General features: G+C 36.0%; 2 protein-coding genes across 6 annotated transcripts in view; one reads left to right on the top strand and one right to left on the bottom strand.

Annotated features, from left to right (window-relative positions):
* Nucleotides 1-1,742: 1,742 nt before the first annotated feature.
* ak4 (adenylate kinase 4) lies at nucleotides 1,743-10,356 on the bottom strand. Of its 5 annotated transcripts, XM_084128750.1 has the most exons (7): nucleotides 10,294-10,356; nucleotides 8,977-9,080; nucleotides 7,841-7,999; nucleotides 6,476-6,595; nucleotides 5,111-5,283; nucleotides 3,387-3,505; nucleotides 1,743-3,223 (listed from the first exon to the last, which is right to left on the bottom strand). In XM_084128750.1, the coding sequence occupies exons 3-7, from the start codon at nucleotides 7,980-7,982 to the stop codon at nucleotides 3,097-3,099; spliced, it is 681 nt and encodes a 226-aa protein (XP_083984876.1). In that variant the 5' UTR covers nucleotides 7,983-7,999; nucleotides 8,977-9,080; nucleotides 10,294-10,356; the 3' UTR covers nucleotides 1,743-3,096. The 5 variants fall into 5 exon arrangements, with proteins under 5 accessions (XP_083984876.1, XP_083984875.1, XP_083984877.1 ...); XM_084128749.1 differs by lacking the exons at nucleotides 8,977-9,080; nucleotides 10,294-10,356 and adding an exon at nucleotides 8,258-8,493; XM_084128751.1 differs by lacking the exons at nucleotides 8,977-9,080; nucleotides 10,294-10,356 and adding an exon at nucleotides 8,258-8,410 and having other exon boundaries at nucleotides 7,841-7,994.
* Nucleotides 10,357-14,916: 4,560 nt separating this feature from the next.
* The window catches only part of jak1 (Janus kinase 1), a 40,898-nt gene continuing 29,680 nt past the window's right edge, over nucleotides 14,917-26,134 (top strand). Inside the window, exons 1-2 of the mRNA XM_084128731.1 lie at nucleotides 14,917-15,181; nucleotides 22,795-22,997. Of these exons, the coding sequence (XP_083984857.1) occupies nucleotides 22,802-22,997 (196 nt within the window). The 5' untranslated portion in view covers nucleotides 14,917-15,181; nucleotides 22,795-22,801. The remainder of the gene's footprint in view (nucleotides 15,182-22,794; nucleotides 22,998-26,134) is intronic.

The raw sequence follows: 26,134 nt of genomic DNA, 5'->3' as shown, positions 1-26,134 counted from the left end.
TTCGGGACTTCCGTGATGCCGCGTCCAAACTGTAGCCGCAGATGGTGTGTGCTACTACGGCTAAGATCGTGAATATTAATTAGATTATGGTGACGTTGCTCGATAAGCTTCCTCTAAACGGCTCTGAGAGAGTCCTGTTAGCTTATCTAATTAATATTCATAAGCTCGCCCTTCGCCGTAGTAGGATTCGTACATAAATGTCAACGCGCAGCCCCCTGAATGCACTCCACCACGGTGTTTGGTGTTTTAAGCCCCCAACGGCGCCTTCCAGGCAGCGAGGGGATGGGTAGGTTTAAGGTTGAGGGTAGGGTTAGCTGCCTCTAAGGAGCCATTGGGGGCTTAAAACACCATCGAGCCTCCACCCCAGAGGACAACCCTGCCTGACGTAGCTTTTACGTAAGAAGTAGTTGTATGCATAAGCTAATAATAATAATAATAATAATGTATGTATTATATATATATGGGCGATTCTATAATTACAGGTACATTTGGTGTCCAGAGTCATTATTTTATCTGCTTTTTTTCAAATGGTTATATTTTTAATTATTTTAAGAATTTGTTACTCATTGTCATGGATCACAAAACGTTACAGGCCATAACAAATATACTATTTTCTGTAAAAAGTGTCTTTTATAGCTGAAAATCATGATTTCTTGTTGTCCGAATTCCTTCATGTATCATTGTGTAATCAAAATATTTTATTTTACTTTTGGTAATATTTCATTTATTTTATTTATAAAAGTCCTAAATAGTCATTTTCCTAATTCTACAACATTAAATTGTTTAACGTTAACTTTTATCTTATAAACATAATATTATAAATGTTGTGTCAATTCTGTTACCGTACCGTACCATACTTTGCTTTTAAATTGGTGGAATTATCTCCCACAACTATGTAAGATACAGGAAATGGTTAAATTGGTGGAATTATCTCCCACAACTATGTAAGATACAGGAAATTATATCACTTTCCCTCACTGATAAGATCTGAAGCACTGAAAGGTATGTGTGCTCTCTCTGAGAAAATATTTTTTATCTAAAAAGTTCTTACACCAAGAGTTATTTTGTAAAACGTCAAAATTGTTACCACAATATCCAAAGGGAAACAGAATTGATCACTGATCACACAGTGGGTTGTTTAAAAGTCTTTTAATCATTATTTCATTAGTGCCATGTGGTCTTAGCATTTATGCTAGCTGGTGGAGTTTTTGGCTAAAAAGTTTAAAATGGTTAATTCTGTTACCATCAAACTCTGTTACCAAGGAAGGGTAACAATGTTGACAGTATGTAACAAAATTGACTGTTGACAAACAATACTATAAAGAAATCTATAAAGAATTTTTTTTTCTCATTAAAAGTTAAGAAAAAATGTTTTAAATACAATACTGATAAGAATTTCTGTTAGAGAACAGTTTTTTCCCCTTAACTTTTTGAAATGGAAAATATATCTCCAATTATAGAATCACTCATATAGTAGCCTTTTTCACACAAAAAAGTCCTTGTCAAAAAGAAGTACAGTGGCTGAAATAAATGAATGTTCATGATCGTTCACACCCTCTTTAATGAATCTGAAAAATTGTCATCAGGAAGGCACTAGCCTATTGGGCTCGTAGAACAAATACAAATACCTTTGTTCCTGTCAGTTTGTTTATTGAATATTATGTTTTGTGAACGAGTTTTATGTGTATTGTGGGTGGCCAAATACAGATTTCAATGAGAAAGATAAATGAATACACTTCAAATTTCTGAGAAAATACATTTATTTTCTTTGGGGAAAAAAGGAAAGCTCAAACATGTCAATTCTTGTAAATGGTATTGCACATCAAGATGGTGTGGAATTATTTTGAGTGTTTTCTCCAACCCTTATTGGCTGGTGTATGAGAGAGAGAGAGAGAGAGAGAGAGAGAGAGAGAGGAGAGAGAGAGAGAGAGAGGAGAGAGAGAGAGAGAGAGAGAGAGAGAGAGAGAGAGAGAGAGAGAGAGAGAGAGAGAGAGAGAGAGAGAGAGAGAGAGAGAGAGAGAGAGAGAGAGAGAGAGAGAGAGAGAGAGAGAGAGAGAGAGAGAGAGAGAGAGAGAGAAATAAAGATAGGTTGACAAGTATCACAAGGTCATGTGTGCCTAACACTCTGAGATCCTTCAGCTTATCTTTTGTTTTGGGGACTGATTTGAAACTAATTGTAATTGCACATCTTTGGTATCTGGTAAATCTGCGTTTTGTCACTGTTGTAATGGCTGAACACAGTCACAGTTATTAATTCACAAAAAATTACAATATATAATCATAAAACATCACTAGATTATTTCTTATCGAAAGTTCTCTCAGATATGGGTCTTAAAAATGCAATGCCGAACAGTATTTACCAAAATGAAGGCAGTGTTTAATGAACATTTGAAATGAAATAGGATTATTTAATTACATGACTTATATACAGCCATTTGCCATAGTGTTACCAATACATTGGTTTGATTTTTAACAGTTAAACATACTATCACTGTATTTCAAAGAATAAGGCCTGGTGTCCTCAAATTGAGAAATTGTACTTTACCAAGGTATTTGTGGCATTTTTGGATTATAAAGCTTGTAAAACACAAACATAATTACAGCATTCTTTATGATGTATAGTAGCATGACAACACTACAATGAAATATGTGAGCAAGCTAAACACCACAGACAGAGATGATATAAAGTAAAGCCATCTCAGAAATAACTGAATCTGGCTAGAATCTCACAGGAATGCTTCAGTCTCAAACAGTTCAGTCTCATCCAATCAGACAAAGTCACATGCGTCTACCCTTCACTTATTATTCATATGTGATTTAATCTCATCTATATGAAATCTGTGCACTCTGAATTGAAATCTAGGAACCAATAACACTGTATAAAAGCAAACAGCAAGTTCTAGAAATGTATGATATTTTTTCAGCAAGTGAAATAATCAAAGATAGCACTATGAAGAATATTACTATACCACGAACACGCTGCCATCATAAAAATGATTAGCATGGAATCTTTGGAAATCGACGTGGTCAATCAGCAATTCCTCTGAGATGAGGCCACGTTGTTCTCTTGGATATAAGATTATGAGAGGATTTTCCTCAGGGAGTTGAAACACATCGAGCATCTGATTGGATGGTGGGGATCCTTGTGCTTAGAAGTGTGCAGATATTCGGCCAGATCTGATCAGTCTCTGTGTCTGAATAGGTGTACAGGATGCCTTTAGCCCTTCAAAGAATTACAATGTTGTTAGTAAACAAGCTAAAATGTACACAAGTCGTTCGTTCATTTGTCTCAAGAGTCATAGAAGTACAGTCACAAGCACACTGGGTGTGTTTTGGATTGCATTCCAAAATGTGAGGTAATTCCTATGAATGTTTTATGAACATACTTATAGAAATCGATGACAGGTTTGGCAACATCTTTGTAGTGTCTCAGTCTTGCCACCAGGGCTTCTGGTCTGTCATCTTCCTGTTGAATCAATGGCTCTCCTGTGATGTCATCTATCTCCTGTAAACAACAAAAATAAGCAAGGCTGTTAGAAAGATCTGGTCCCACTTTATATTAAGTGTTTTTAACTACTATTAACATAATTCATTTCTGTAATTACACCTATAATTACACTGTTGACCCTTCCCCTACCCCTTAACCCACTCTTAAACCTAACCATACCACCAAACTTGTCCCTAACCTTACTGGTATCCCAACTCAATAGCAGCAAAAGTGTTTTGCAATACGACAAGAACACATTAAGTATATTGTACCTTACTATTTTTTTTATGCAAGTACATTAAAGATACCCAATATAAAGTGTGACCAAAGATTGTGTAACACAGATAGGAAAAAAATAATAAAAAAAATCTCTTTAAACAAAATCTTTATTTTACTTAAAAAGAGTACACAAAAAAAGTAAAATAAAGACAACTATTTTTTTGTTTGATTTATTTAAACATTTTAGAAACACAATCATTAAAAAGAAAAAAGGTTTAAGAAAAGACTCAAAAAAAAAAAAACTAAATAAAACAAAAAAATATATAAATAATGATAGTAATAACAATAGTGATACATAAAAAAATATATACATGCATACCAATATATATGCATATTTAGTCTAGGTCAAGCTGGAGAGTTTTAAAAAGTGCAAGAAAGAGCTGCCAAATTGTAATAAAATATTGTAGGCCTCTGAAAAGTATATCTAAAGTCCTACTCCTAGAGGGCCAGAGTTTAGATCCAAACCCGTTCCAAAACACCTGGTTGTAATTTTGTAATTTCTTTATTAGCTGTCATTTAAAATGGAAAATTATACTTTCTACTTCACAGAAGCATTTGGTGTTTTCCATTTAAAGAAAATGAGGTTTCAGCCTCAGTGTGAACACCCTAACGAAAATTTGACACCCTATTGCGAAATCTTGAAATCTCAATGCACACCCTAGTTGTGTGCACGTGGACGTTTTCCACTAGAAACAAACACTGATGTATTATTTTAATTTAATACTGTGAAGCTGCTTTGATACAATCTGTATTGTGAAAAGCGCTATATAAATAAACTTGACCCTAGTTCAGTAGTAAGTACACAGCCACACCTGTAACATCTAAATTAACTGGTTTTATTCAATTCAAAAATATTATTAATATCATTCAATCAGCCTAAACACATTAATTCATACCAATAAAACTATTTGTATGGGCCAAATCAGGTAGAAATAGCTCTTTAACATAACTTACTACTTTTTACGGAGCATTTCTGATGCTGACAAAATTATCCCAGTACACAGAAACGTTTGCTCCCTAGAAATTCCCAGAATGCACCTGTATCTGTTTTGCTTAAAAATGCAGCACATATTTCATGGCACAATACTATATTTAACATTAGGATAACATGCTATACATTGATGTTGTTGCTTAACCTGCTTTTGGAGCCAAGGAATCAGACTTACTATGAGTTTAAAGGTTTCAGTGCAGAAACAATGATAAAGGGAAATGGAGATTTGCTTTAATTTTCATTATTCCTTCATAACCTTCTAACTCTTATCTAATTTAATGTGGCTACATATACTGCACTGTGATATCCTATCTCAATCTGAAATAGAGGAGGACAAAGACTAGTATTTTCACCTGGACGCGGGGAGGATTGAAGCACATATTGTACACTCTCCCACTGGCTGGATGTATCCAGCGATGTCGCAGCCTTTCCTTCAGTGTTTCCAGAGGGATGTTGAGGTTGATGGCTATATCCAGATCACATGCACTGTTTAGGGCTTCAGCCTGAGCTAGTGTTCGAGGGAAACCTGGAAGGTAAGTTCACAAATATTACTTCTAACACTTAATACAGGCCAAAATGTTCATGCACACACCTGATTTATTCACATATGAGTGATTGCATTTTCTTCATTTCATTATAAATTTGTATGATGCCATTTGAAGGTTATAAATAAATACCACTTTGAAATGTTACACTTATGTTGCAATGTGTAGTTTTGTAACTAAGCATAAATATCAAGTGTTGCAATACTACATCCTTATTTGGTCCCCTGCTGGCAATGCTATAATGATAAAAAACACATAGTACTCTACATAATGTGTATTTTTATTCATTATAGCATTGCCAGTGGGGAGACCTGCTTTCATTACTTATGAAAGAGTAGATACTTTTTTGTTAGTCGATATTAATTTGAACCTTTAGTTGGGATTAGCCTTTGCAGTTTGCGCTTTAATCTGTACAGTCCTGCAATAAAGGAACACTAGTTTTAATCCATGTAGCAAGAATGTTTGTAGGTCACACTGCACACCGTTTCAGTACATGTCTGATATCCTATCATCCTATATTAGGAGCTAGTGACTTTGACTTTCTAAGCTAGCAGCTGTTACATCATGACTTTTTGATCTCATAAATCAGTAATCAATTCATAAAATGAAAATAGGCAACATATTTCCAAGGCTCCTAGCTTACTTCCTAAAATTACTAACACTACAGATTGTTTTGAGTTTCTGTTGAATGAAGAAATGAAAGTTTTGCTTCCTCAAAAAAGATTTAGCTTAGTCATAAATAAATTATAAAAATATAGCAAAAGGATTAAACATTAAAGTAGCATGAAACGAAAGTGACAAGTCTTTTCTTCCCTATTGTGAAATATCCAAGTGAAACGGCTTCTCAAACAAGAAAAAATGTAGGGTGGGACTTAATTTGGTCCATCAGGAATAGATTGTATGGTTGGATCATTATGGTTTGCGATTGCTGTGATCTCATGTGAGTGACAGGTTGTCCTGCCCTCGCGCCAGTAAACACATCATCAGAGAAGAGATGTCGTTGCAAAAGGGAGGGGAAGTTATTTTATTATTAGTAGTAGTAGTATTACAAGGGCACATGGTTTAAAAAAAATAATGATGTGCATGGGTAAATAAATTATAATTAACAGTGCATTGTCCATAATTGTCCATTTTGATTTTATGGTGACGTTAAAATGGGATTCACCACCATACCATCCAACAACCAGCTATATTTGGTCATCTCCACCAATCTAGGCAAAAGAAGACGTGTCATGACATGGTCTGGCACCAGCAATCCTTTTTTTATATACGTCTTAGCTAGAACACCAGCTTCTGCAAAAAAAGAAAAAAAAAAGAAAAGAAAAAGATAATGAACTGAACACATATCTTTCAAAACAATCATCAAACCTATATGGCTATATTTCTTTAATAAGCTGTTTAAAAAAAAAAAATATTTCACCAAGAATGGAAGCAACTGAGAATTTTAAAAGACATATTTGCAACGATATTCTGCTTACGTTCATACTTAAAAATGTACATATAACCTTTAACTGAGATAAATCAATTATTAATCACAGGATTTTAACCAGAAACTAGATTGTTAATCATATAATAGACTGAGCAGTCACATGAGAGTCTTGGGACATTAATGCCCAATGATTTCATATAGAATATGTTATCTACGTTATGGATACAACAAACAAAATATGAAAAATTATAAAAATCTTAATGTCACAACAAAAATTTCAAACTATGCCACAACTAAAAGTTAGTGTATTTTTCTGGCAGCTAAATCAACTCTCAGCCTTCAAAGGTTTCAAAGACTAATGCATAAATATATATTTAGTAGAAATTTTGGGGGGAAAATGCATTAAAGCAAAAAAGTTACTGCCATTATAATGACCTAAAAAAGGTTACATTCTTTTTGACCTAAGCAATATTTAAAATAGATCTTACCAGCCCAGACGACTTAACTGAGCATGAGTAATGCCGCGTTCCAGGCAACCTGTAACCCGTGTTTTACCAACTCGTAACTGGGAGTACAGTATAATAGATCTAGTACGAGTTCACGGGTGGGAAGTCACGGGTTTGACTGCCGTCCCAGTGCACTTTCACGGGTATAAGGTTGGAAAAACACGGGTTACAGGTTGCCTGGAACGCAGCATAAGACGTCCATTCAAGCTAATTTACAATGAGGAAACTGAATGTGTTTAATATACAATGTGTTGATTATTATGTCTTTATCTACTTGCATGAATGCCAGCTGAAGTCTTAATAATGAGGTTTGCATGGCAACAGCAAAATAAAACAAATGTGGAGTGGCATCTTGCCAGCATGGCAACTTCTAGAAGCATTTACCTCACATGAACTCTAAACATCATGACTCCCGATAGTGAACTTACCACATTTTTTTTTTTTATGTATAAACCGCAAAAGTTGGTTGCGCCCCTTCATATGATCAAGGCATCCCTTGTGTTTCACATTGCATCTAGCATTTGTTAGCATCGACAATTTTCCAGAGATAAACAGCTTCAATGAAACCACCCGAAAGTTTGTACATTTTTGCAAAGCACGCACCAGTTTTCGCAGAGATGTTTTCTCGAACAAAGTCTCCACTGGACAAATGTTTAAGGCCGAAATTGTGCGCGATCCTCTCCGAGATGGTCCCTTTTCCCGAGCCTGGGGGACCCATGATAACAGCCCGGAATAACTTGGACATATCCTCACAGAACTGCTCTGTATGCAAAAAAAAAAAAAAAGAGTCCAGCATTACTACTGAAACCATGCAAATCATTATGCACTTATGCCACGTAGTTTGCAATGTAACGTTAGTGCGCTTTGCATTAATTACAATTCAGAGATTACAGTTCTGTTAAAGATATTCAGTGCAGAATGAGGGGTGGGGACCTGTAACATCGAATGAAACCACAAAATCACACAACACTGAGCGACTTAAAAAGTTGTAGGTCAAAAACAACAAACAGACTTACCCACCCAACAGAGTACTGTACAATTAAACTGTTATTTGCACGGTGAAAACAGAGCCCGTTGTCACACTGTTTATTAAACTCTGTTAGCCCTTGCTTCGCTAACGCACCGCCTACTGCTCTTTATGTAGACGCGAGCGTCTCCTCTCTGCAAATGAATGGAGGAGAAACATAAACGCCCTATTTTAAAACGCCTCTGGAACGGCGTCGCAGTGAAAAATATAACGTAACGTTACACAAGCTGCACCGAATGGGAGTCTAGGCGTTTAAGTATTGTTGCACCGCCATGCATAACAAAATCTCTTTAAAACAATGTGCGAATCATACACAGGGAATTATAAGCAAAACGTTTTTGTGATATTTGTAGGATGTGCAAATCTAACGTTACAAGTAATGAACGACAGCTGTACTGTTGCTATGGTTACCTCAGGCAAACGCGATTTCTGTTTGCGAGCGTTACTTACCACTAGTTCGTTGAAAAATAATCCGACTTTTAGCTTCCTAATGGTTATTTGGAGAGATTTAAGTCCGAGGCGCACATGATTGTTGTGTTGAAAGAGGATCTTTACAGAAGAAGAAAAAACATTTAATTCGCACACCATTCTATGCCATTGTTTTAGTGTGAGAAGTGTGTCCAAAATGCAAAACTGCATTTCAAATGCCGGGTGATACACTTATTTACTTGGAAAGACGAAGTGTGGAACATTGGACACTTTATGCACTCACCTGTGTAACAGCTTTCCTTGAAGGGATAGTTTATCCAAAAATGAAAATGTTGTCATCATCACCTTCATGTTGTTCCAAACCTGTAGGCTGTGAGTTTCTTTCTTCTGTTGAACACAAAAGAGATATTTTAAATACTGTTATTGGTTATCAAACAGTTGTCGGTAGCCATTGACTTCCATAGTATTTTTTCCCCCTAGTATGGAAGTCAAAAGTCTGGTTACCAACATTCTTCCAAATATCTTCTTTTATGTTCAACATAAGAAAGAAACTCATACAGGGTTGGAACAACTTGAGGGTGAGTAAATGATGACAGAGTTTTCATTCTCCATAACATGGACGCAGTTATTGCATGGGCGAAGCAAAAACAATGTAACGTTAAGTGTCTAAAATACATGCACACAGTTCAATTAAATCGTAAAGCTCGCCCTCTTTAACAATATAGTTAAATTAAATGTACGCAGCAAATTTTGTTCAAAGCTGAAAAAAACTCAACAACAGTGAAATAATATCGCATTATTTATCTGTCAATCAGAATGTAGCCTACGTCATTTGGGACTGTTATTCTCTCCACATGCAACTAACTTAACATATGGGTATATAACTGGTGTGATATTACCCCCTGTCTGATTTAGGACAGGACACACTTGTTGAATGCTATGTTGGTGCTGAACATTCCTCAGATGCCACAGCATTGTTTACGTTAGTTTGCAAAAATGTGCCATTGACAGAGCACACACGTCTACCACATTGATTTCAAGCCACAGAGCAGTGAGAACCAAGGGGTCAGCTAGGGCCCATGGAACCTCAGCAAATTTCTAAATGGGGCTGCAAGATCATATTAAATAAATTGTATTAAAATAATATATTTTTCCTTATATATATATATATATATATATATATATATATATATATATATATATAAGGCTTTATGTACAAATATGTAAACTGACATATTTCATATTTTAATTTCTTACCTTAGTCAATTTTAAACTATTGTTTATTGAATAACTTAGTTCTAACTCAATCATATAAAATGAATCCGTTGGCTATACTTGTATCTTGACACAAGTTTCTGTCAATAAAAAAGTTTAAAAACAAGCAGCTTCGTTACATCAAAAATTCCACAGGAAATATCTTACATGGGTGGACTTGGCGTCAAAATATTGCAAACCACTGAAATAAAACCAGCTAATCACAATGCCAAACATTTTCGAGGTGGCGTAATTTTCTTACGGTGGCGTCAGAACATAAGGTATTAAACGCAGTTCACAATCGGGTCTGCAATAGGCTATGTAAAAATCAGTCGACTTTTCAAACCTTCTATATGGCAACCGTCATTCTGCACTAGAGAAAGTGATGAACTTTGAGCGTCAGCACCCGGAAGCGTGTTATTTTATTGTCACATGGCTTGAAGATTTCAATAACAACAAAAAATGGCGACAATCACGTTGTTCGCTGTAAGGCGCTTGCTGCGTCATTAAAAATATTCACGTAAACACGGGAGTTCAGCGTTGAAAATGCAAGTAAGTACTTTTGCAGTCGGTAGAATAATACATCTGTCTAACTGTGATGGTGATATTACATTAATGTTTTTTACCTTAGAAGTGCGTGGTGTTTGTTTTTGCTATGAGAGGGGTGTGTGCGCGCGCTGTTGGGCGTTAGCGCGCATCAGTAACGTTACTGTACAATAAGACGACTTACAAGATAAGACTATTAAACGAATCGACATAGCAAGTAGAACAGCTGCTTTACACAAAGAATATTTAAGATACTTGTTGTGATATTATGACACGATGATGTAATACCTTTTCGGGTATAACTTATGTATAATTTATTGCAGACTACTGACTTCATGACGTTCTATCGGGCTTTTTTGCTCAAACACATCTTGTAGTCATGTATAGTTTATAAATTATATTCCTCGGATGTTCCTCGCATAAATTACTTTTATTTAAAACTGTAGTTTCATAAAGCAAACATTTTCCCATGAGAACTCGCAACACACTATAACAGCGAGAATATTCCCGTTTTAACCCTTTGAAATGTTTTTCTTTCCTTTTTCCCCAAACAGCCGCCATAGGAATGTTAGGCAGATGTTTTGTCATTATTTGGCAGGCGTTTCCACTGTCCTGAGATGGCAAACACGACGTGCTGATGGAGTTGTTTACAAGAAGAGATTCGCACGGAGGGCGGGGATGCAGTGGGCGGAGTTTGTGGGCGGAGTTTGTGGGAGGAGCCTCTTGCTTGCCAAATATGAGAGCAAAGCATAGAAGGTGGAGTCAGAGTTACCATAACAAGTCTGGCGTCACAGGGGCGCTGTGTATTAATAATTAAAGCTCAAAACGAAGGTATTGAATCTCTTGCTGTCAGATAGGGAATGACAACTGTAATGCAGTGTATCCAATGAAAATATGGCATGGTATTATAATTTCTGCTAGCTACACATTATAAGTTATGTTTAATAACAAATTGCTTCATCTAGCCTGCTCATTTCTATAACATGTACAGTTGGAAATTTCAGGTTTAATTAGCCTATATTATATTTTATTTGTTATATTTTGAATACAGTAAAAATCTAAATATCAGAGATAAAGTGTGAATTCCAAAGTCAAAGTTGTTATCCCTGAATGAACGTGGATGAGAAGATGCGTGAAGCACTACCGCCTTGGATCTGCTTGATGTGACAGGCTGCCCTGGTTCAGTTATCACAGTGCTGATGCTGTCCATCTTAAAGGTACAGTACTGTGATAACTGAAGGATGGCTGCCATCTTGACATCTAGCCTCATAAAAAGTTTTTTTTACAGGTGAGCAAGAGGTAAATGACAAGAGAATGAACAAAACAATACAATTTAATAAAGAGAAATGCAATCCTGTATTCATTTTAAAAAATGTGTCTAACTGGTTGCCTTCTAATTTTATATATGAAATTCTGCACATATTATGGTAGCATATGTGACTCTGGATCACAAAACCAGTCACAAGTTGCATGGATATATTTGTGGCAATAGCCAACAATACATCGTATGGGTCAAAATTATAGATTTTTCTTTTATGCCAAAAATCATTAGGACATTAATAAAGATCATGTTCCATGAAGATATTTTGTAAATTTCCTACTGTAAAGATGTAAAACTTTTATTTTTGTGAGTGAATGCAGCACAATCGCGAACATAAATGGACAACTTTAAAGGCGATTTTCTCAATGTTTCGATTTTTCGATTCCAGATATTTTAAATAGTTGTATCTCGGCCAAATATTGTCCTATCCTAACAAACCATACATCATCTGAAAGCTGAATAAATAAGGGTTCCATTGGTGTATACATCTCAATTTAAAAAAGTTCACCCATTTGACTGGTCCAGGGTCACATATGTTATCAGTGTATTGTTAAATTATATCCTCCTGGGATCTAGCAAAAAGTTTTGACATTCACTTTAATGTTACAGATGCTTTGAGAAATAAGAAAAAAATCTTTCAAATATTTTATTCACATTTACTTGTATTTCCTGTAGACATCAGTAACCATAAAGTAAATGAAGCTTTTTGCAAAAACACTTTGCTTTTCTGTGTTTGCATTTAAAAGTAAAGTATATACATCCTTATGTCTTATGCAAATTTGTGTAAATTTAGTCAGAAATGGAAATTCCCATCCTTATACATATATTTACACTTGTTTTAGGGCAAACTGTGTACTACAAAAAGAGATGTTTACTTACATGAAACAGTTTGAAAATCAATCAAACAAGTTTATGATAGTTAGTTTTTGCGTAACCTTATAAATGTCTTTACTGTCACTTTTGATCAATTTAATGTATTCTTGCTGAAAAAAGTATTAATTTCTGTCTAATAAAAAAAAACTTCAAAGAATCCTTAAAAAATGTACAAAACTGTTTTCAACATTTATAATAATCAGAAATGTTTCTTAAGCAGCAAATCAGCATATTAGAATAATTTCTTAAGGATCATACAACACTTAAGACTGGAATAATGATGCTGAAAATTCAGCTTTTATCATCACATGAATAAAATACATTTTAAAATATATTCAAATAGAAAACAGTTATTTTAAATTGTAATATGTCACAATATTACAATTTTTACTGTATTTCGTATCAAATAAATGCAGCCTTGTTGAGCATAAGATTTCTTTTAAAACAAAAAAATCTTACAGATACCACACTTTTGAGTGGTCTGTATATATATAAACAGTATATATATATATATATACATATAGCCTACATTTATTTACATATAAACATTTCTAAGAAATAGTTACTGAATACTTTGTTCATAACATTTGGATGCAAACCATAAAGTTTTAAAATATATAGTATGATTACAGTATATTCTACCCTTTTTATTTAATCACAGAAATTTCAACATGCTGTTAGTAATTTAGCCCCAGGCACTATTCTCTGACACATGTTACACACCCCTCTTAACACTCCTCTAAACTGAGTCATCTGATAATTTTGTAATGATACTTCAAGGTTAGTAGTCGGTTACTGTTATAATGTGATGCATGAAAATGCAATAATACAACTAAGAAAAAAGAAGAATTTCTGGGTCTTTTTCAATTTGATGCTTTAATATTTGATGTTTACATATTTTCTATTATCTAAATGTTTGTTTCTTAAGTTTTTCTTCAGATCTATGAAAAATGCAATGCATAGATTTTAGTTGAGTGCTTATGGCAGTATTGCACGTAGACTCATCTCACCGACCAATTATAGCGTATGACTCATCCAACGATAGGAGTTTCTAAATGGACCTTCTGTCCCTCTCAGTGTTTAAGTATCATCAACACATCTCAACACAGAATATCTGAGATAACTGTCTTATGCTGCAAATAATTCACTATTTTCTGTTAACATATTATATGTAAATGTTGATACTGTATGTGGACAATTAAAATATAGGCTATTTAATAGGTGCATATGGTCACTTTACTTTTAAAACATTTCAAGCTCAAATATACACAGTCTGATATGGTCTACCGCCCGAACCTCTATTGAACTTATTGATCAGCCACATTCTCCCAGTGTGCTCTGCAGCCCTCTTGTGAAACTGCAGCCCACAGTTTCTGGCAACTCATCTGATGGTGAGGACGGGAAGTCCCTCCCTTCCATGGCAGGCAGGCTTAAACCTCTAGGTCTTAAAGACCTTCAAAAAAATATCAGTGTAATCAGAGAGGGCTTTGTGTGTTGCTGACCTCTTAAAAACACAGAAACTGTATAATGCGGAAATAGTAGCACATGCTTGATGAAGTATTAGTAAATTAGTAAAAAATAAAATACAAGAAGTTGAAGACTGTTATACTGATTACAAATGTAACATTTAATTACCATTAAATGTAATTAATTTAGTACTAATAGCCCATTTGTATTGCTGCAGTCTAAATTATTTATGATAATATTTATTATTTATGAATCTGTGAAACATTTTTCAGTGTTGTGCAGTTATATGTTATATAGGTAAAATATATAACGACAGGAATGAATGTCTAACCATTACTTTTAATTGAGAAGCATAATAATGGTTAGTTAGCTTTAGCCCATTATGAATCAATTATGGCCTTTTAAATGGTCAAGTAACATTCGGTTCAATGGGCATCATTAAATCAAAATATATTTTAATGGTACTGCACTATTAACCTAAAGTTTTATGAATTTATTTTTTTAACTAATAATTTTCAAAATATTTGAATCAGTTGGTTAAATAATTATAGGCTACATTTGATGTTTTGTGTTAAATTATGATGTAAATTAGTTTTACATTACCTCAATACACACAGAATTAATACTAACTGTGAGTTTAATCGCATGTATCGTAGTCTTAAATACGGAGGCAGTAGCCATAACAAAAAATCCACTCCGCCCAGGGGTTAATGTCATTGGTCAGGTTTTGATTAACAGCAGTATGAGCCAATAGGCAAACGTGTGACAGAGCTCGACGTTACCCTATTTTCGGGAATGTGGTCGACGCTTGACAGGAAAGCTTAGTTGATCATGAAGACTTAACCACGGTCTGTTCCGCTGTAAAGTGAAGTTTGTTTTGAAAATTAATCTCGCGGGATAAAACTTGTATTATCGGAGAACATTTTGGAGTTAAATAACGAGTGCTTTACATCAACAAAATACCAAGAGGAAGTGTTCAAACGTCTGTAATGATCGAAATTAAACGGAAGTAGCTTTGCCTGACGAGGTAAGGACGAGGGCCGTAAACTCTTCACATCCTGACTGATCTCTGGTGGTTGTTTATAATATGTGTCTTTTCTTTTCATGTGCTATGTTAGTAAACATCAATTTGTGAGACGCTCTTTTATTAGTTTGTGTATGGTTACTGGTAAATATGTCGATCATTGTGTTCAAGGATTAACGTTAGGCATTTGAGTTTATAGAACATAATATGCAATCATTGGACTTAAATTGTAGATAATAATGCTGTCAACTTCAAACTATGGATTTAAATATATTTGTGGCCGATAATGAATGTTTTTAGAGACTGATTGATGGTGAACGGCTGTAAAATAGTTTGTTTAATAATAATATAAAAAAAAGCCTAGCCAGACCTGCGCGATATTGAAGTTGTAAAAATGTTTTTTCTTCTTCTTTTTTTTCTTCTATTGTGCCTAACTTGTTAAGCATTGACATTATTGTGCATGTTTTTTTCATGCTCTGACTGTACAGTAGTTAAATGGTTAAACTTGTTGCTCCTGTGACTGCAGTTTTGTCGATATAAATCTGAACACTTGTACACAGTTATCACAAACTATGTTTGCTGAACAAAAGTGCGTGGGGTTGAAGTATATTTGATGTGCTTTGTAGAGATCGACCGAGGCTGATTATTTTTATGTATAAATGTCCGAGAATTGAAATGCAAAAGATTATCTTAAAAACAATAATAAATTAATAACCCATATTGCAGTAGGCTTTTATGAACACATAATGCACGTTAATAATATTCCATTTAAAAATATTAGTTGTTTTCATATTTGTTTTGAGTTTTGTCTTGGAAAAACACGATAACATTTAAAAAATTGCTATTTCTTCATGTACTCTATCAAGTCTGATGGGCCATCAGCACCAGTTACACCATTTCAATTAGATCACATTCTGTTTAAATCATTTAAACTATCATGGAACTGAGGAATGGCTACTCTTGAAAATCTAATTTTCAGAGGAAATCCGTCAGTTAACGCAAAGCTGTTGAATTGTGGTTGTCTTGACATATTTGATGATTTCAAAGAGAAACTTAAAATTTCCCCATGTCTCTAAAAAATACTTCAACTGAACATTTCCAAGTAACAGAGGGACCACAACAATATGCTATTCTGCTACAGTTCGATTATGTCATCCGGACAATTTCATGCTGGTAATCTGATACAGTATGGACAAAAGTGACTTTGTGGAAGATATTCGGTTCATACAGAGGTGTTATTGGGGAATCCCTTTTAAATAAAAGTACTAACCCTTCTCTCTCACAAAGAAAAACAGTTACAGTATGTTTCTTTCTTGTTTTTTATTTTTAATTTTGTCAATTTTTATAATTTGAAAAAAAATTCAAAATTAAGGCCTTTAATTCCCATAGAGCCTATATTGGTGGTGAGGAACCCCATTTAAATTGCAGTACTAGCCACTTAAAAATATGAATTACAGCTAGGACTGTGTGATATGGACAGAAAATACTACCATGATTTTTTAATCAATATTGTGATTTCGATTTTAAACAATATTTCCTTAACTTGTCTTGTAGTATTTTTCGTCAAGACACCGGCTTTGACAATATTTGCTGGGACCATATCTTTGCATAAATGATACGTGACGGTGTCGTTATTTCTTAATGCCCCTTTGTACCTTTTCGTATGTTTTGCAGTTCACAATTGCCTGTATTATTGATTTTTGTTCACCTGGTTGGCAATGTGCCAGCCATTACCTTTCTATGTAAATGCACGCTAGATGGACGTCTTTAACCGTTGCTCTTGCGTCGTTTGCAGCATCTCGTGTGAATGACACGGCATTCCGCGATGCTCAAGGCAAAATAAGTAAAAAAAAAAAACGCATCTCTAGACCTGCGTCTCGTGTTTTTAACCACAAAAACGATTTTTTTTTTTTTAGTTTTGCCATAACTATAGTACCTGGCTCTGTGATGCATCAGCGCTGCGTCCGAAATCGAATACTCCCCTACTATATAGTATACGAAAAACATTACGCCAAAAGAGTATTATGTCCTAATACATAGTATTCGAAAAACAGTAGGCGAAAACTCCCCAGATGACCTACTACTTGCTTTGAGATTCTGAAGTGCGCATTCGATGGACTCTTTACTATCCCATGAGGCCACAGGATTTATGAATGGCAGTGAAGCGACACAACTGACACGGGTAGATCACGTGACAATATTAGTATATGGCGATGTGTTTTTAATAGTTGCAAAGTACCTGCTCAGACAGTACGCGATTTCGGACGCAGCGCATCTCTCCTGTGTCCAAAATATTCCCAAACCATGGATGTTGAATTATTATTATTATTTATTTTTTTTGGTCAAGGCCTTATCCTGCCCTGAATTCACCTTGGCTGTTTCCGTGCTTTCTTCCATGTGGTAACGGTAAACCCGCTCTGTTCTGTTCTCATGTTAGATTTAGGCCACTGCATTCAGATTGCACACTGAGGGGGCTGGCGGAAAAAAAATCGAGCTTTCTGCGGTTTAGAAATCGTGTGCATGCGCACATTGTGATTTTATTATGATTTAGATTAATCACATAGCCCTAATTACAGTTTTATACAAATATATTGATAAAACATTGAAAGGTAAGATTAATTTTAAGTAGAGTATTGACCACTCTGGTCTATCTGAAGCTCTCATTCTGATGTTGGTTAAATAGTCTTGAGAAGAGCCTTTTAGGGTATAACTGGACTCTATACAGAACTGCCAAAAGAAAAGAAAAACAAACAGATAGTGAGGTGGGTTTAGTCATAATCTGAGGGCCATGGGAAATGGCTAATTCTTTGTGTGGCCATCACTGAACATTGCGAGTAGACTTTCCCTTTAGAATAGAATATGTTGTACTACATAGTGTTCTGCCAGTTCATGTTATGTGGATTAATGAGGCCTTCATGACAAGAACAACTCCTAAATGTTTTAAAATATGTCACACATGTATTTAGTTCGCCCAGAGGCAGTTTTTCGGTAAAGAGTATGACAGTCCAGTCATATGCCTCCATACGTGTCAAAACAAAACAAGAAGAGATATTGCTGCTTTAGCAAGCACCAGAATAAAATGCTAAATGAGTTTTAATTAATGATCAAATAATGTTCTTTTTGTTAACTGGTAAATTACTTTGTAAGAGTGATATCAGAAATGTAATTGTATACAGATTGGGAAATTGTAGATTGTAATTGTAGATATTACAGGATCAGGTAACATAATTAAATGTTAAAATATATTTAATCCATATGATTTAGATACAATAATCTTTGTATTTACATACTATTGATATAGAAGAATATCCATGACAAAGGAAACTGTCCATGAAAACTAAACTTACCTCTATTTTAGGTTCATTTGAAAAAGGTTTTCACTGTGGTTTTTAAGAGCCTGCTAACAGGATAAAAGAGTTCAGCGGGTTCTTGCAACTACACGCGTTTGACGTACTCAAGCGGTCTACCAGCTGAACAGTCGCAGGGTCTAAAGCGTGGAGGAACAGTGTTAACCATGACTTTATCAGCGAGCAGCACGTAAACACCTCAGGAAGTGAAGCTGTGTCAAGTAAACAGAAGAATGGCGTTGTGAATCATACCGAAGTAGATAGAGAATAATTTTAACAGCTTGTCAAACTTAAACATTATCCCTTCTAAAAGTTCCCAAGATGACTTAGGACTGTGTCTTGGATATGAGAAAGTAAAAGGACATGATTCAGAAGAATCTGAAAAGGAGAACTTCTAAGGAAAGGAACTAAATGGAAAGCTTGTCACTATACATTGAATTGCTTGCAATGTTTGGCCATTTTACAGACTTGGTTGAGGGGTGTCAGTAATGTTTCTGTTATGCAAGTCGAGATATCAGCAGAAAAACAAGATACTGCAGAGACAAGAGCATCAATCACCGATACTGACTGATGGTTGTTATTGAACTGCAAAACCTTGTGAAACAGCCGTTGGAATGTTTCTGACGAGTCGGGTACAAATAAATGCCTGAAGGAGATGCTTGACCCTTATAAAAAAAAAAATCAGGTCAAACTAAATATTAATGCCTTTGGACAACCGGTACAGGAGGCTGCTCGGCATTGGTTGCAAGATGGGTTTTCCTCTCCGCCCCAGATCTTTATGTTTCTTAGAGTTGGCAGCAGGTCAGTCACCAAGCGCAGGAGAAAGCTCAACTTCCCTTGGTGGGTCTGCCACAGTTCCTTCCACGACAGTGGCCGCTCCTGTGCCTGGTCCCACTGCGTCGATCTACCCTGAGAGGCAAGTCTGATCGCTTTCACCTGGCGCTCCTCTACTGCCTCACAGACTCTTTGCACCACAAGGCCTCTTCTGGCTCTGGCATCAGCCTTGCTCCATTTGAGGGTCTTGCTTGCGTGTCTTACTCTCCTGTCTTCAGACGAGAGGAGTGTACTGACTGCCCTTGCCTTGGTGGCTTTAAACTCCTCGACCACCGATGAAACTGGCAAGGGAAGCTTGGAGGTCTTGCTGTACAGGTTGATTGCGCTGAATGATGGGGGGACTCCCAGCCATTTCCGCAAGAACTTGCTGCACAGTCTTTCCATTCCTTCCACCTGGGACATGGGTAAGTCGTAAAGTAGGAAGGGCCATTGCAGCCTGGGTATGATGCCATACTGCAAGCACCAGACTTTAAGGGTGCTTTCACACCTGCCTCATTTAGTTTGGTTGAATCGCACTAGAGTTCGTTTTCCCCATTGGTGCGGTTCGTTTGGGCAGGTGAGAATGCGGCAATCGAACTCGGGTGCGCACCAAAAGCGGACCAAACAAGCGTACGAGGAGGTCTCGGTACGCTTTGAAACGAACTCTGGAGCGGTTCGTTTGTGGCGAGAACGTGATCCGACCTCGAACAGAACCAACTGCCAAAGAACTGCGCATTTTTGGACTAAACCAGTTGCCGTAGTCAGCTGCGCTATAGGATGAGGAGAAATGTTTGTTGACAGTTTGCACTTTAAGCATGGCAGCTCGCGGACAAACTTGGAGTTGTGAGGAGGTGCGGAGTCTGATAGAAATTATTATTAACATTATTTTCGAGCCGCATCCTCGCTTCATTCTCAAATGTTATTGTTTGTCTAAAGTGGTGTAGACAAACTATATAATAAAATATGACCAAGGATACAATCAGCCCACGCAGTCGTCTCTCCATAGTAAACAGCGGCGTGTTGTCTGCCGGATTTTCCACCTCTTTGTTTACTTCCGGGAGTTCTGTTGGAATTTTCCCGCACGTTAATTCTGACCAATCGAAGTGCCGTTATGGAAATGTGTTCAAGACACATTTGGCCAACGAGTGATGTGGATATTGTCACTTGACTGCATTCTGGTTCGTTTTATCAACTCATAAACTGATTCGGACCAGAGCGATCAGTGTGGTGTGAAAAGGAACCAAAACGCCTGAAAAATGCTACAAAGTATAACTTTTCGCCCTTGGTCCGGACCAAATGAAGCGAACTACAGATGTGAAGGCACCCTAAACCTCCTGAGCAGTTGGCTGTGCTCGATTGCCTTGAGCCAGGTGTTCAACTGGGTCTTGGTATTAGTGAGATTACCGCTGTCCTTTAGGGAGCTGTCGTACTGCTTTCCAAGGCATCGGATCGTTTGATCTTGGATTGTTGGGATCTTAGAGCCTTGGATGTTAAAGATGTTTCCTGTTAGCTTTCCCTTCAAGATAGTGAGGCTCCTTGACTTTTCCGGTGTTATTCGGTGTAAATATGTTATTTATTCTTCTAATGTGTAATAAGTAATGGGAAACAACAAATCGTACCCTATCATTCAAAAGTACCTTCTGCCCAAGCTGTGAGGTGATGAATGTGGAGTGGATTTGTGATCTCATTATACTAATATTTCATAAAGCCAAACCAGTAGTCTCAGTTTGTTCAGCTTCTTGAATTCGCTAAAGCCACTTTAAAGACAAATGTGGTCATTAAATGGTTGCAATTAGATTTCTTCTTCAGCACAGTTTGCTTTTGCATTCATTCATCTCAGGAAAGTCCTTTCACATGCCTGCAGGGATCTTGACATCTAAACACGTCTTGACCTGCAGGTTCTGAAGGGAGATCCACTGAGTCGAAACCATCTGATTCAGATGCGAGAAACGTTCATCTTACCCTCCCTCATGTTCGCCGTAGGATGACTGGTTGAATTAAATTGCTTCATGTGAGGGCGCCTGTAGTGAGGACATCAAGTATGTTGTACTTCTATATGGTTAAAGTAATGGTCTCCAGCTAGACTCAGGACTTGGCTTTGTCATGGTGGACAGTATATTCAAAGAACATTCAAAATTGTAATAATGGCACATTTTATATTATAATTAGAAAATGCAAATTGCGACATTACCGTATAAATAGACTTTATTCGTGCTGGGATCAGAAGAAAACCTTTTATTTAACAGCGGAATCACTGAAGGGCAATAATGGAAAAAAAAAAGTATATCTAACGTGCAATGAAAAGTCATATGTTGTTTTCCCTTTCCCTATTTTTGTGTCCTTTTTGTTATACTTACCTGTTGATATACTGCTGCTGTTACTTACCTGTGTGTCCGTCGTCATCCATTGTTGTTTGCTGCCATTGTATTCATCTGCTGTCAGCTGTTAATCCACTTCACTGCCTTTTCGTAAAGTCCCAGGATTTGGGTTCAACACCCTCCAGTCCAGCTTGTCCATTAAAATATTAACAACGCTGCCTTTCGAAAATATCATGACTGGCTGACTGAGAGGCAGCTGCTTTCAAATATTCACATGCATATTCCCGCTCATATGGGTCAAATGGACATCTTGGCTAAAATGCTTGTCTTAGTGAGCTGTTAATGTGTAAACAGTCAGCTTAAGTGAAGGTGGACATAACATTGTATTTGTGGCAATTTCAAAACTGTGCATTTGTCCTTGCCGTGCAAATGCAATCTAATAGACCTTACTCTGTCTGTAATGTCATTAATATTAATCAAATTCTCATAATGACAAGAAAAAAAGGAACATTTTCTTTCTTTTTTTTGTTTTATGTCCACTTTTATTCAGCAGGGACACATTAAATAAATCAAAAGTGACTATCACTTTTTACCAATTTAAGGCATCCTGATCCTTGCTAAAAAAAAAAAACACTTGTTTCTAAATGTTACAAAAAATCCTGAAAAAAATCATAATTTCCACCAAAATATTAAGCAGTTTCAATTGCGCTAAGTGTAATAAATATTTCTTAAGCACCATATCAGCATATTATAATAATTTCTGAAGGATCATGTGGCAGTAAACATTGTAATATCTGCTGAAAATTTAGTTTTGCCATCAGAAGAATAAATTACATTTTAAAATAAATAGAAATAGAAAATAGTTATTTTATATAGTTTAAAGTAACTATATTTCATAATATACTGTTTTTACTGTATTGTTTATCAAATAAATGCTACCTTAGTGAGCATAAGATGCTTCTTTCAAAATCAGTCAAATCTATTTATTATTGTATGGTTCATTTAGGCATGACTGTGTTAAAATGTAATAATTTTTAAATCGTATTGGCTACTATTTCATAAGTTAAATGATTTATCATCATAGCAGGGGCCAACAGTTCATCAATAAGTCTTTCTGTTACCTCTGTTTATCCTGCAGTGTCTGGATGCTTAAACCAACAGTCATGGAGCTGGGCAAGCTATGTGGGAAGATGAAAAAACAGAGGAGGGCAGAGATGACCGTTCCGACTGTCAGGAAAGGACTAGAGATCCACTTCTACCTGCCTGAAACACACCAGCTCGAGTACTTCAAAGACTGCCACACTGCGGAGGACCTGTGCGTGGAGGCTGCCAAGAAATGCCGTAAGTGTTTGGACGGCCGCCTATTTAGAGCACCCTCTTATGCATCTCTCAGGACATAGTGTGATCATGATGGTCTGTTTTCTTAGCAGTGATGTATCATTTCATCACAAATCTGTGATTTCATGTACACTTTTTGTAGTGTACTCTTTTTGTTCCTTTTCTATCAGTATCAAGTGTGCTATATAGTGGCTCTCAACTGGTTTGGGCCTGTGACCAAGATTTTCCTATGGTCATTAACCCTCTGGGGACCAAAAATGCGCCCGCGCGTTTTGCTCGGTTTTTTTTTTAGCAATGTAAAATAAACACTAAATGCTCTGTTAATTTTGATCTTTCATTTTCGTGTAATACATCAATCGATCCTGTTCAGTTTCTATTTTTTTTCTGTATACTCACAATAAAAATAAAGTGTTTTGCTTTTTGCCAAATAAAGAAAAATTAACATGATGCGATTTCTGCACTCTCTCTGTCAGTAAACTCCAATTTGAAACGCGTTCGAAAATGATCTATAACTCCGCGAAAATTCAGTCAAACAGGCAAACAAACCCACGGGCATAAAGCTTGAGATCGCATCTTTTAAATGAAGTAATTTCTATAAAAAACAAATATTCTCAGCTTGTGAATTCTGTATTAAAAGAGAACGATTCCAGTCGAGCTCATTACGAGCTCATTCAAAAGTAATGTGACCACTCCCCGGAGAGCGCGTGCTATTCAAACGCAAATTCTGAGAACCATTTCAGACCTGTGAAACGCCCACATCAGCTGTAAAAGCGCTGCGAGTGAGGCATAATATAGACTACCTTATGGAGAAAAGTTTCCTCAGAACAGTGCTGATATGAGGAGCAATAGATCCCGCTGAGGAGTGAGGTAGGCTGTTATCTTTTCTCAAGTGTTAATGTGGAATAACGTTATGGAATAACGTTAGTGTAGGCCTATGTAAACCGCAAAAAGATGAATCGCGTTTCTATAATATTTCTGTGAGATGAATGAAGGGTACATATTTGTAAAGACTGTTTAGCCTAAATATGAATCGCGCGTCTGTGTGTGAAAGAATAAAGTGCTTTGCTATAGCCTACTGAGATGAGTAAAAATCGACTGAAATATGTTGAAATAAAATGTATTTGTATAAACAACGTATTAAACTGCAAATTAACATTTATATGCCCTAATATTTCATAAAAACAACATTACAGTCAGGCGAAGTATGAAAGACAACATTTTGTTAACTAGATTTGGGTACAGTTTTTACTGATTTAGATGTTCCAATGTTGGCTATATTCAAACTAATGAATACATATGATAAAATGTAGGCCTATAATCTTTTTTTTTTTTTACAAAGAAAGAGTACACTTGAAATATTGTTGAAATTGTAATTATTGTTGTAATTGTAACCTTTTTAATAAAATAGCAAAACATATTTACAAGATAGATGTAAGCGAAATCTTAAATGGTCAATATAAGTCTTCTTCTAAATATATCTTTTGTCCTTGCATTGTGGCTCAGTCAGTGTCACACTTGAATGAATGGCTCATTACACATAATGGGTGGGACATTGTATTCTCAGGTGTAAACTACTCCTCCTTCACGCCCCCCTCGCATATTGGCTTTCCAAGCAAAACCTGTTTTACACCATTTAAATCAATGTATTTTTTTTTGTGAACGATAAAGCAAGACTATTTTCACATAATTTTGAAGCCAGAACTTGTAGCAACAACATCCATTAGTCAAAAGTCTTGTGGACACATATTTAATGTGTTTTGTGGTCTTATTTCAGCAACTTTCATTTTTATTTTTTCCAATAACCACGCATAAACATTATTCTCTTAAAAATACAAACATCTACATACACGTTGCTTGCATATTATGGTAGCCCTGTTTGTGCTATATAGAGTGAATTTACACCTTTGCCATTAACATGTTTATAAATAACTGAAAAAAGCACAAATGTCAAGGCATGTCAGAACATCTCAAGGGCCCCAAAAACACCTTGGTCCCCAGAGGGTTAAGCCACGACCCAATTTTTTTTAGGAATTTGAGCTAACTCCTCAAAAAATATTTTATATATGTGTATATAAACAATTAGACAACACAAATTATAATACATTTGCTTTTGAAAAACCAAGCAAATTTATTTCACAAAAACAGTAGACACACACAAGTACCGTCTTACTTTAGTTAACATACAAATAAGTTGACTAATATGACTAATCCTTATGAATCTAAGTAAGGCTATGAGGAAGTAATAGCAGTCACAAACTAGTTTGTATTAAAACAACAAAGTTAATAAGTTGGTACGAGCCACCACAGTCATTTAAAAATATACAAAATCACACTATGTGAAAATAAAGTGGCATTTTTGGATAAGGGAAACAACAGACACCATGGTAAATATACAACACTAACATAAATTGTAAATTAAACGAATGGAAACTGCTCCTGATGAATAGAATGAACATCATGCACAGTACCTGCATGCGAATCCTTCCCGGCTAACACACAAAGTACAAGTTATGTAGTTTATTGGTACTTTTTGGTAATTTCATGACTAATTGACAGCATAACTATGATGTTGCATGCTCGTTGTTTCTTTTGCGCTTTGTTTATAATTAAGTGATACTGTACAGCGCACCCTGACGCATTTGCGCGTGCAGTTGAAGAGCGTGTGCTACAAGCACAGTATAATGGCTAAAAGGACAGCGAAGTTTGTTGTTTTGTGGTGAGAGACTTTTTATTGTAACGAAAATAACGTTAGAATAATGACACTGACATATAGCCTGACGACATCTCATCTGACTGGAGACACCGAAACAGAAGGACAGAATCAGGACATCGCGTTTTTCTCTGGCGCGGTGTCTGACAATTTCACTCACATCTTTCAAAATAAAAGTCTCGCATCAGAAAAACACAATTACGCTTGTTGCTGTTTCTTTGAATGCACACTCCGTGACCCACTCAAAACAGTCTTGCGACCCACCAGTTGAGAAACACTGTGCTATAGAAAGGGAAATGGACTACTGAAAAAAAGTTTTTACAGCTCAAAGTCAATAGGCATATAAAAAGGGACATTCTTCATGCATTCGGTTTCATATTTTGATTGTGCGATTGAGGAATGGGTTTTTTGTACCATCAGCATTTCACAG

This window comes from Abramis brama (assembly GCF_963993115.1).
Source record: "Abramis brama genome assembly, chromosome: 11".
NCBI classification, from domain to species: domain Eukaryota; kingdom Metazoa; phylum Chordata; class Actinopteri; order Cypriniformes; family Leuciscidae; genus Abramis; species Abramis brama.
This window is presented reverse-complemented; position numbering and strand designations above follow the sequence as displayed.